The sequence below is a fragment of the Nannobrachium achirus genome (genome assembly GCF_963921795.1).
Source record: "Nannobrachium achirus genome assembly, chromosome: 18".
Classification (NCBI taxonomy): Eukaryota; Metazoa; Chordata; class Actinopteri; order Myctophiformes; family Myctophidae; genus Nannobrachium; species Nannobrachium achirus.
The window spans coordinates 55,335,887-55,348,593 of NC_137825.1; the positions used below are offsets into that span (position 1 = coordinate 55,335,887).

Consider the following 12,707-nt stretch of genomic DNA (forward strand, 5'->3'; position numbering starts at 1 on the left):
GGTCACACCAAACAAAATGAGTAAAAATCCAACTGTTCTTTTTGAGTTAGATGTACATATATTATTTGAGTTAATTTCATGAGAATAAATTAGTATTTGACCAACTGATTTTATTCATGAATTATACTCAATTTGTTTTGGTAATTTTCCTTCATAATATTTGAGTATGGAGTACTTATATGGATCAATTTAAAAAGACCCTTAATTATTATTCATTCCAACGTAATAATCTTTCATCTCTCACAACAACTTCAACAATTGAGTAGATATGACTAAGATTCAAAATTGTACACAAGGGTTCATGGGAAAGTTCTACTGGAACATTCTGTCAACAAACAGCAGCAGCACACATCTTCAACAAGAAACCTGGAGAGTGTTTGCAAATATTGGTAAGTAGATTTACTGTATCTTTGTGCATATAGGCTACACAAATGTATTGGGTATAACTTATGTTCTTTACAAAGGTTTGCAGCTAGTTAAGGTTACAGTGAGGGGAATGTGCAAGCCCTCAAGTCATTGTGACTTTTTGCATTTATTACAAGCTATGCACAGCTGCATACAATGGTGTGTACAATGAAGATAAAATGCACAGGTATAGGCCTACATTATTATCTACATGTCTTCTTTTTTACTCTCTCCCCCTCATCTCTGTCTTCCAGGTTAGTGCAAAGTTCAGGATGATCACCACACTGAATCTTGAGCCAAAATGTATGGCAATGTTGGACTTCTATACCTCCAAACTACTGTCCATGTTCCAGTCCAAGAAGGGCAGTTTGGGCACAAATGAGTATTGTACTTCAGGTATGAAACTTTCATTTACTCTAACTGCTTTAATTATATTTCACCTGGCTAATGACAATAATTACTATATTAATTTATGCTAAACTCATCTTTATCCCCTGCAACTCTCTCTCCTGATTATTCATTTCTAAATGTATGTCTTAATAGCTACTAAGGACAGTCTCCCAGCTTCCGTTGCTAAAACTGGGTTGTGGAAACAATTGTATTGCCAAAGTTTATGTTAGTTATGAAAGTGCAGTCATACTTTTTCTTTGTTGTTCAAATAATTATTTTTCTATTCTGCAGAGAGGAATCCCCAATCAACAAACACGAGAGGTCATCATCCGATGTCTCATCGACCATCTGGAAGAAGATAGTGTCAAGATCAAGGACTTTCAAGTTAGTAAAATACATGTTTTAATGTCATCGTGGATGAGACCATCACATGCAAAGGAACAGCATAGTGATGTCCAGAGAATGAGGTTGTGACATTGGCTGAATGGCTGTTGCATCCGTTGCATGTCTGGTCCAACTGATTCAAGATTATGCCCAGGGCTGCATGTGTGGAGACAGCTAGGATTGCTCAATGTGTGTCTTGTAACATTTAGCCTGAAAGTGAGCTCTAAACAATTATCTTCACAATGTGTGCAGGAAGGAAGCTGCTGGTGCACCTGTCAGAGTAGAAGAGAAGTTGACAGAGGAGGTGATGATGAAGATGAAGATCTACCTGCTGCAGAACCAAGAGGACTCAATGAATGAACCTACTGATGTAGGTATTGTGATTAAGGGCATCACTGCCCTCAACAATCTTGGGGATCTGCTGCTATCTGTTGGGACTGTTCTATGCCTTTAATCTGAGATACCCCAAGAACCTCAGATATGGTCTTGAGATGTTCCAAAAAGTACTAGTTGAGTTGGATCCTGGACACCTTTCAGCCAAAGTTCAGAGACTGAAAAAATGTCTGCTTGCCGACTACTGTTCAGCAAGATGCTCTCAGAAAGTGGGTATAACCTACTGAAAGTGGATTTATTGTCAAAACAACATTTTTGCAATGGTATTTGTTGCTGATAGTAATTAGTTAATGTAAAGTGTTTGTTTCTGGTGCATTCGAGTCATAATGCAAACAGGTCAGTTTAGCATATAGACATTACACGTGTGCATAGTCAATATGTTTAAATGTTGAGCTACTGTAAATGCTTATTTATTATTTCATATTCCAAGTTGTGATTTTCTTTCATGCCAAATGGCCTCTGACTGTCTTCTTTAATGTATTTTGTGGTTATGACTTACTGTTCATTTGATGGGCTCATTGTTCTTATGGTGCGTAATGTTTGACAGACTGCTTACTTACATTATGCACAGTTCAATTAGAGGTACTTATACAGTATTGTGAACACACACTGCTCTTTAGTAAACAGAACATTTTAAAAGTGTCAGGGATACCCCTTTCCTGATCATTATCTTTAAACATATTGTTTTTGCAGGCATTGTTGCATGTCATTTACATACTAAAGTATGTTGAATGTTCATACTTGATGTGGTGTTACACTGGTCAAAATGAGTTGATTAAAAACATAATTATCTGCATAATTATTTCATGTGTATTCATTTGACATCATGTACTCCTGGAGTAAAAGGTAAAGTAAATGAAAGGGGTAAATGGTACTATATGAATTAAATCAATAAAAGTAAATGAATAGAGTAAATGTGACATTATTTGTTTTGTTAAATCATACTCTAATATTCAATTAGATCTACTTAATATTTCAATGTATTTACTTGTAGTCTTTTGTGGCATTGACTGAATAATGTAATTAAATCTACTCAATTTCTTTAGGTCATTGTACTCAATTTTAGTTGTTAATAAGTACGTAAAAGTTTTGGTTACTTTTACTCAAATTAATTGAGTTTCATTTACCTGATTTCATATCAGTAATATCTACTCAATATTTTTGAGTGTAAAAATGTTTCACCAATAAAATTGAGTAGAGCCTAGTTTTTGTTCTAAGACTGACATCAGTATGACATCACACCGTACACAAATGACCCCTATATAAGACCGGCATTGTCTGTCGTACATTTCGGTCAATTCCAGTGGGGATGCCATTGAAAAGTTAATCTAGTTGTACAAAGTAATCAAAGAATGGGTTGACTGGTAGGCTGGTTGACTGCTTTATCTGTGGAGAGTGTATGTCACTGAGAGTCCTTTTATAGCGATTGAAATCATGATGAGGTCACGATGAGTCATCTATGCCCAAATATAGATTTCTAGGTCAGATGGCCCATGGAGTTTGTGATGTCAAACCTAGCAACCCAATATAAACAAACCTGATGTCAGACCTGAAGTATCCTTTTATACCCATATATGGAGATACAGAGATCTCCATATATGGGCATATTAGAAAGCCCATATATGGGCATATACGGATGACATCAGGGATATCCATATATGTGCATAAAAGGGACAAGGGCTTACAGTTAAGAGATCTCCATATATGGGCATATCAGAAAGCCCATATATGTTCATATACTGATGACATCAGGAATATCCATATATGGGCATAAAAGGGACAAGGACTTACAGTTAAGAGATCTCCATATGGGCATAAAGGGACAAGGACTGTTACAGTAGATATAGAGATGTCCATATATGGGCATACATGAACAAGGACTGACAAACACTGAGATCTCCATATAACCTATGGGAATATAAGGGACGAGGACAATGCGTAGCATTGTGAGCTTGTAGATCTATTTTCTAAATATTGTTGTACATTAAAAACTTGAAATGGGTCGTTCTGCATAGTACTTGGGATTTGTTGATGTAGATGTTCACATAGAGTGTAATAATTGGTAAAACAAACTTTTGGCCTATTTGTGGAGATAAGCGACCAACGGTCGCTTATCTCCCGATTAGGGAGTCTTACTGGTTGCGACCGTCAGGGAGCAGTTTACTGTGAAAACCTCCACCGGCCGTCCGTCCGTCCGTCACACGTCACACGTCACACCTTTGCCCTGCTCATATCTCCGCATCAGTATGACATCACACCACATGTGTACACAAACCTTTGTGTACGTTGCTGTGGCAACAGTCTGTTGTTGCTGGTCCTAGCAACCATTATATTTGCCACACTTGTATTCTCCCTAGCAACCAACTGTTGTTACTGTTTACCCTAGCAACCAACTGTTTACCATAGCAACCATGTTTTTTTACCCTAGCAACCAACTGTTTACCATAGCAACCAGATACGCAGAGCAGGGATCTCCATATATGGGCATAAACAGGTGACATCACACTGATGTCAGATACTCAGGGCAGGGATTTCTCCATAATATATGGGCATAAAGGGATTCTGTTAGGGATCTCCATATATGGGCATAAAAGGGATTCTGTTAGGGATCTCCATATATGGGCATACAAGGGATTCTGTTAGGGATCTCCATATATGGGCATAAAAGGGATTCTGTTAGGGATCTCCATATATGGGCATAAAAGGGATTCTGTTAGGGATCTCCATATATGGGCATAAAAGGGATTCTGTTAGGGATCTCCATATATGGGCATAAAAGGGATTCTGTTAGGGATCTCCATATATGGGCATAAAAGGGATTCTGTTAGCTGTTAGTGATCTCCATATATGGGCATAAAAGGGATGCTGTTAGGGATCTCCATATATGGGCATAAAAGGGATTCTGTTAGGGATATCCATATATGGGCATGAAAGGGATTCTGTTAGGGATCTCCATATATGGGCATAAAAGGGATTGTATCCCAGATGATGCCCTGTTAGGAGATCCACACTAACAGAATCCATATATGGTCCTACCGACAGCTGCTATAAGCCAACCCTGGCGATAAGGTCTGAGTCGAAGAAATGCTTCTTTCCTGGCAAGAATTGCCCCTTTATACTGTAGGGCTCGTTTGTGTATTGTATGACATCACGCCACATCATCGGCTGAGGACTGTGTGATGTCATCATATCTCCATATATGGAGACATAAGTTGCTCATGCCCAAATATGGGCTGGTGAGGTCAGACTTAGTGTGATGCTTAGGTTATCTCCATATATGGAGATTCAACTTCAAGGAGTAACCATGGCAAACTGTCAACTGCCCGTATGTCTTGATAATTGGTAAAACAAACTTTTGGCCTATTTGTGGAGATAAGCGACCAACGGTCGCTTATCTCCCGATTAGGGAGTCTTACTGGTAATTATATTTGCCACACTTGTATTCTCCCTATCTTGACAGAATGTTATATTCCCACCCAGGTTCCGCAGGTCAGCTGCACAGGTGCAATGCATTATTTAATTGTGGCACGTTTACTAACATGCTAAGTTTAGCTGCACTTGAACAACCATTCCAGGCTGCCACATCCAGCCCAAGAAACCGTAGAAACCTGTGTAAAAAAACTGCCAAAACTCTTTTCTTTTGTTTTAGATATTAGATATTATTTTTAGAAAATAGCCGATCTACATGTAGATCTGCTATTTTCACAATAGAACTGTGTTATACAAAATGTAATGCCTCTTTTCCATGAGGACTCCCATCTTTGCCATACCCTAGCTTTTGCTGAACTGACGCCACTGTAGTCAGTTGAGGGTAGGGCTGTCACGATATGACATTTTACATGACGATTAATTGTCACTCAAATAATTGGCGATTAACGATTTAATTGTGTTTTTGTCGTTGACAATTACATTTCTGTTTGGCTTTTAGGCTTTGAAGTTGTACATGGTAGATATGACACATAACCTAAATATACAAAGAAATTACTGACATATTTGACAACTTACTACTTAAAAAATAAGCCGATCTACAAGCTCACAACGCGTCGCGATGCGACGCGTTGTGAGCTTGTAGATCTGCTATTTCCACTATTTCGGAGATTTTTCAACATTCACGATTATGACGATTATGACAAAATAATTGCGATAATGTCAAATAATCACGATTAGACGATCATGTAATAATTGTGACAGCCCTAGTTGAGGTCAGTAAAGTGAGTAAGATTGCTGTTCCAAGACCTAGTGGTTCTCAAAGTGGATTCCAGGACTTGTGGGTTCATTAATGGACAACTTTGTTTTTTTTACAACAAGGGTTCATATTTTAGATTGTAATTAAAGAATATAAAAGATGAGTGTTAAAATGATTTCATTTACTTCTTTCTATTGTTTTAGAGATTCTTATTTTAGTGGTTGCGTACAGGTACTAAATATGTGATTTTACACAGAATAAGCCCATTACCAAGATACAACGCAACCTTTCATGGTTGGATGTGACTTATGGGGGCTAGTAGGCTAGTGTTACTGTAAATAGCAATAAAGAAACTGCTGGCTTATTGTGTCTAAAAAGTCATATTTAGACACTTCTACGCATGCCCCCATGCGTACGCACGCCCCACATTTTAGCACGGTAAACGTGATAAAACGATAGAACGAAGCAAATGAACCATTTGGTTCCATTTGTACACTGTCAGAGTTAAGGGGAGACCTTGAGATTTGAAGGTTTGAGAAACACTGTCCTATAAGCTGGCCACGATACGGACCAGAGGGTCTAGAAGTAAGCAATTTACCCCGAGTGTGAGGACATTATGCTCTCATAATGTCCGCAGTGAGGGTGTTATCGGACGAGGCGCAGCCGAGTCCGATAACACACTCACTCAGGACATTATGAGAGCATAATGTCCGACCCCGAGTGGTAAATAGCTTTTCTACCACTTTTTCCCGTATACATGAAAGAAAACACATAGTTGTAACTTGCAAGGATCTTAAGTTACAATCATTATTGCCTATAAAACTTCCGCGAGACAGCAGATAGTTCCACCAACAACATCTTCTACTCACCAACAGATGGCGCCAACTCCATACTAATCCATGCGTCTAGCTTACAGCTAAGCTAACGTCAGTTAAAAGCACCATTCCGGCCGTAAATAGAGGCTGTTCGCTTCCAGAAAGGCATAGGTTCAGAGAAAAGGGGCTTTAAAGTTGGCGGATTGCATTGGATCCAAATAAATCGGCGACGATAGTACGCACGTTAGTAAACATAGGACCGCTGCGACCTTCATTTGTTGGTTGGGGGACTACCTCCTGAAGTCCCCGGATGTACACTGAGGCGCATTGATCTCGGACACACAACTTTGCGGCAGTTGTCCTCTCATAACCTCCGGAATTTAGCCAATCAGAATCCAGTATTTGAACACGTGACTCGAAAAAGTGGTAGAAATGGTCTCATGATCTCAACCTTCATGAGACCATGAAGGTTGCTATAACTTTTGTTCACCAAAAAACAAACAAAAAAAACTTTAATGTGCAACTTCTTGCTCCCCAGTAGATGAACTCTATAGCCTGGCATTGTCAGACTGATCGCGTGGGATTCACTCGTAATACCGTGGAGGAACTTGTGTGAGTGAATACCACGTGATCAGTCTGGCAATGCCAGGCTAGATGAACTTGTTAACCCGCCGCCTTTCCTCTAGCGTCACCCTTAGGCCAACATTTCCACTGCCTAATTATTGCCATTAGGGCTGGGTACTGGCAGGGACATCACAATGCAACATGTATCACTTGGGACACGATAACCTGCAACATGATGCGATTTATCTTACGATGCACCATGTAATATTTAATTCACTGGAAATGTGGTCTACTTATTAGATTGAATGAGAATGTTGAAATAGAGCTGAACCTACAGCATAACATCCGAGTAGTCCATATGTACAGCACATTACATGATAAAAGATAATGTCACATTCATAACTAGCTTTTGATTGTTTTCAGTGATTATAACGGTTTGGGATCTCAGTGCTCTCGCTTTTGAAAGGCACGAAAAAACATGCCTGCTGGATGTGGGAACGATAACGCCTGAGCTTAACATAAAACTGCTGGTGGTGTAGTAGGGGCTGGATAATCGATGCTGCATATTGAAAAGTCATGCCGTCGTCATGCTCTATCGATTATTTTGCATAGAACCTATTTGCCCCATGAATCTTGCTTAGTGTATTCATGCTCTGCAACCTTTTGTCCAGCACCAGCCCTCAGAACTAAATATGAACACTGTACACCAGGGGTTTTCAAAGTGGGTGACGGGGCACCCTGGGGTGCCGTGACGGCAGTCCAGGGGTGCCACCGTGCCACAAGATAATTTGATAACACTTGAAATGTTTTATTTTCAGTCAGTTCTAACCAAAATGGCTATTATCTCAACGTTTTCCTCGCAACATAATTACTAAAATATCGTCACTGTCTGGCAGAAACCTTGCATCTCTAAGTTTCAAATGTGTCTGTCGCACAAAAGTAGTAAAAACAGCCGATCTACAAGCACACAAGGTTGTGTGCTTGTAGATCTGCTGTTTTCACTAGTTTAGTACATTTTATAGATGATAAATACAAAACAAACGGTTTTAGACATACAAGGTTTCCACCCGACAACGACAATATGCTATAAATATAAGGTGCTGGGAGTGAAAATTATAATGTAGGAGGAGTGCTTCGGATTAAAAAAATATTTATGGGGTGCCCTGAGACCAAAAAGTTTGGGAACCCCTGCTGTAGCCTGGCGGGGCCCGACGTCATACTGCGTTCACTCACTCATTCCTTCCACAGTATAACGTCTGGACTTCCAGGTATTGGCAGCGAGTATTATGATTATTTTCTGATCGGAGCCAATCAGTGACTGCTTCCGCACAACAAACGTAGCTGTCTTTCCTGACAACAAGTGAAAAGATTTCCCTGATTGGTCCATGTGTAGACGGTGACGTAGTTGCATGCTGCAGCCTGCAGCATTTTCAAAACAACAATGGCTGCCCTCGCGATGCAACAAGTGTAACAGTTAACGCTCTAACCATAAAACAAGCAATAAGTGCAGTTATTTCAGAGTTGGAATCAATTACAACAATTAAAAAGGAACACGGGGGATGCGCTAGTGGAGTTTATTTGCCGAAAAGACGTGTTTGTTTGACGTTCTTCCGACTGGCTGAGAGATGTTATGCCACGCTGATTGGTTAGAGGAGTCTGTCTGTCAAGGCAAGTACTCCCGCCCACTTTTCAAGCTGCCAATAGGCCGAAGGCCAGACGTTATGCTGTGGAAGGAATGAGTGAGTGAACGCAGTATGACGTCGGGCCCCGCCAGGCTACCTCTGCTGCTGTACACATCACCTCAGAGGCCAATTCCAAGATTAACCCTAGTGATCTTGGTGGCCATATGGCCTTTTCCGTTACTTTTCACCCAGCAGTGGATTAGGAGGTAAAACAGCCGCCTGGGATTCAGAAGACTCGCAGTTCGATCCCAGCTCCTCCAGGCTTCGAGCCGAAGTGTCCCTGAGCAAGACACGGGACCCCTAATTGGTCCCCGTGCGCCCCTTGGGGCTGTACACTGCTCCTAATAGGATGGGTCAAATGCAGAGAATTTCTCTGACCGCTATATTTTGCTGTTGCTGTTGTGTAAATCCATTAGTGAATACACAATACACCCTAATTTGATTATGGCACTATTTTTTTCTTCTTCTTTTTTTTTTGTTTGTTTTGTTTCGTTTCTAGTCAGAGTGGGGATGTTGGTGATGGTTGCCATTTTAGTCTGGTTGGATGTAAAGAGCAACACGGCCTCTAAAAAGTACTATTAAGCTACAGTATAGTGCCTTAAAGGAGTAGTTCACATACAAAATGACTTTTTTTCCTATTGATTACTCTCCATGAACACTTGAGTTCAGTAATATTTTTGGCTTTTTGTCGCATTCCTATGACAATAATTTGATTCGAATAAATGTACCCCCATTGATTCCGGATGGTGACCCAGTTTACTATAATACATTTTTTGTCTTATGGAAAGCGACAAAAAAGTAATTTTGGGAGTGAACTACCTTTAAGTGATTTTGTTCTTCTGATTGGCTAAGAGGCATTGTTTATAATGATGAGCTAAATAAAATACATAATATACTTAAAAACGCACAAGCCATGACAGACAGTAATATACTACTCACCCTTGCAGGTAAAACACTTTATATGGAAGTGTTGGGACTGCACTCGAAGCGCCTCTCCCTTACATGGCTCCCCACATCTGTGACAGAGAATGTGACGCTTCTCTGCTGGAGGACAAGGGCGGTACCCATCTTGTGCCACTGGAGAAAGGGAAGGACACTGTCAGTATAATACAGCAGTGTTTCTCACACTTTTCATGTTCCAAGAATCCATGGGCACACCAACATAATACGGGGGTGAAAATATCATCACTGTCGGGAAGAAACCTTCAAAATGTGTATGTTTCCTAGCAAAGTAAAGCCCTGCTTCATCATACAAGGCTGTCGCACAACAGTTGTGAAAACAGCAGATATCCAAGCACACAACGCCTCGCACCGCGAGGCGTTGTGTGCTTGTTATCGTGTAGTTATCGTGTTTATCATTTTTTTTAAATGATAAACACGATACTGGCTTTCAAGCAGTTTCAAGGGGCACACTTGATCCTTCTCAGGGCCACACCAAAGGTCCCCAGGCACTGTATTAAATACAGTCATAGTCAGTAGCAGGAAAGAGTCGATTACTTGCCAGTACCTTGTAAAGGGTAAATAAATGGTGCATTTAGCGCCTTTATCCAAGGCGCTTTACATAGATTGTGCATTACATTCACCCATTCACACATACATTCATACACCGATGGCGGAGGAGACCATGCAAGGCACCAACCTGCTCACCGGGAGCAACTAGGGGTTCAGCGTGTGGTCTTTTCCTTTTAGTTGACCATGTATCAGTGAACTGTATACTGTCCTGTAACTTTTCTTATGCAAACTTCTAATAAAATATTCAATCAATCAATCAATCAATCAATCAATCAATCAATCCCTTTCACTGTTATCTGCGTAGCAATGAGAAACCATTTATATAACAAGCCACCGTTTATATACCCTGTTTGCCGTTGGCATTGGAAATTTGGTGAAATTTGTTGAGATGGGTGAGGAATATTGAAAAATAATCAAAAAAGGGCGGGGCACTCGCTGGCCTACCGGTCCAGGCACATCCCACATAGGCTCTGATGCCTTGACAGCGTGTCACAGGTTCGAATCCCGATCCTGACGACCAGACTTTGCTGCGCGTCACTCCCCATCTATCTCCCCATTTCCTTTAAAGGGCCACTTCACCCCTGGGACAACCCTATCTTATTTTATTGTTGTTTGGGACACGATCAACACAATCCTGAGTTATTTTTTGTGTTCAGTCTGTTTTTTGAGATATTTTAGTATTCAGCATGTGCTAGTGATGCATTTTGCATCATATGATGCAAAACGCATCACTGGATGATGCAAAACGCATCACCAGTACATGCTGAATACTAAAATATCTCAAAAAACAGACTGAACACAAAAACACAACAATAAAATAAGATAGGGTTGTCCCAGAGGTGAAGTGGCCCTTTAAGTCTATTGTCCTATCAAGAAAGGCATAAAAGCCCCTAAAAAACTAAAACAAATGTGGAGTTTGATCTACGCACACTATAGTAGGACTCTCTCTCTCTCTCTCTCTCTCTCTCTCTCTCTCTCTCTCTCTCTCTCTCTCTCTCTCTCTCTCTCTCTCTCTCTGTGATCCATCCTCGTTCTGCCCCAGCAGCTCATTACAATGATCCCACAGAGATGTGCTCCTCATTGTGTTTACATAACCGAGGTTAATATGCAAGCCTGCTGCCTTTTTTCCTCTCTTTTGCATGCAAGCATACACATACAAATACACACGCACAGCAATTATCAACAACACTCACACGCACACACAGTGCATTGCTATAAATGTCCTGAGGCCTGCGGGCCTCCGGGACAAAACGATCACCACGTCGTAAACACAGGCAGCATGCTATGAACCCTCAGCGTAGAAATGAATTTTAACTTCACAAACCAACACTATGAATATTATTCATAGCTCCCTTTGTACATGGTACAACGTGTTAACTTATCCACCTGTAAAGCTGAGAGCTTACTGAAGATTTTACTGTGTGCGGCAAGTGGTTCTCAAAGTGAGTTCCGGGGACTATTTGGGTACTTGTGGGAGGGGGTTTCAAAGGGGACTGCCCATAAGTCCAAAGGTTAATTAGTCCGAAGGTTCATTTGTCCGAATATAGTTAGGGTTACTGAGGTTAGGTTTAGGGTTAGGATTAGAGTTAAGCACTTTGCACACAGGACAGTTGCGTTTCTTCCGTTTGCTGTATGAATAAAACGCATTGGATTTGGTGTGCAATACTGTGCGGAATCGGCGCTGCGGATCCCAAAATGAGTCATAAAAGGAGTGATGAGTTTTTTACCGCATGCGACAAGACGCACAAATCCAACTGGGTTCGATCGAGAAAAAAACGCACGGCCGCATGCAGCCACTCGTCGCACGGCTAATTCGGATCCGGTGTGCATGAGGTTGTAGAGAATCATTGTTTTCTTTAAAAAAAAATGAAATTGTCCGTTATATCCGCGCGGATAAACGCGCCTGTGTGCAAAGGGCTTTAGGCTTAGTATTCTTAACAAATTCGGACTAATGAACCTTCGGACTAATGAATCTTCGGACCAATGCCATGGCACCATTTCAAATGGGGGCTAAAATGAAAAGGTTGGAGAACCATTGGTGTAGGGACATTCATCCCTTTGTTTGCTCTGACACTATTAAGAGAGGATTCTTGAGAGGTTGTTTTTAATTTGTATTTATTTTTAATTGGGGAGGGGGGGGGGGAGCGTCCTACCCCACCTCTCTATCTCTGTGGTGTTTATTATGGCAGGCGGTGGATGCCTTCACAATCTAATCACTGCCCACTTGAAAGGCACTGAACGTGATTAGGAGAGGAAAGAATGTGGCACACTTTGAGTGAGAGCGCTCCGACCTCCTCTCCACACGCGCACGCGCACACGCACACGCAGTCTGTGATAAATGCCCGTCCTGTTTAACCTCCCTCTCTCTCAGGCACG

General features: G+C 41.0%; 1 protein-coding gene across 1 annotated transcript in view; it reads right to left on the minus strand.

The window, feature by feature from the left end:
- The window catches only part of LOC308303195 (actin-binding LIM protein 1-like), a gene marked incomplete at both ends in the record, with an annotated part of 95,873 nt that overhangs the window by 69,749 nt on the left and 13,417 nt on the right, over nt 1-12,707 (minus strand). Inside the window, one exon of the mRNA XM_080747519.1 lies at nt 9,759-9,915. Coding sequence (XP_080603645.1) covers nt 9,759-9,915 — 157 coding nt within the window. The remainder of the gene's footprint in view (nt 1-9,758; nt 9,916-12,707) is intronic.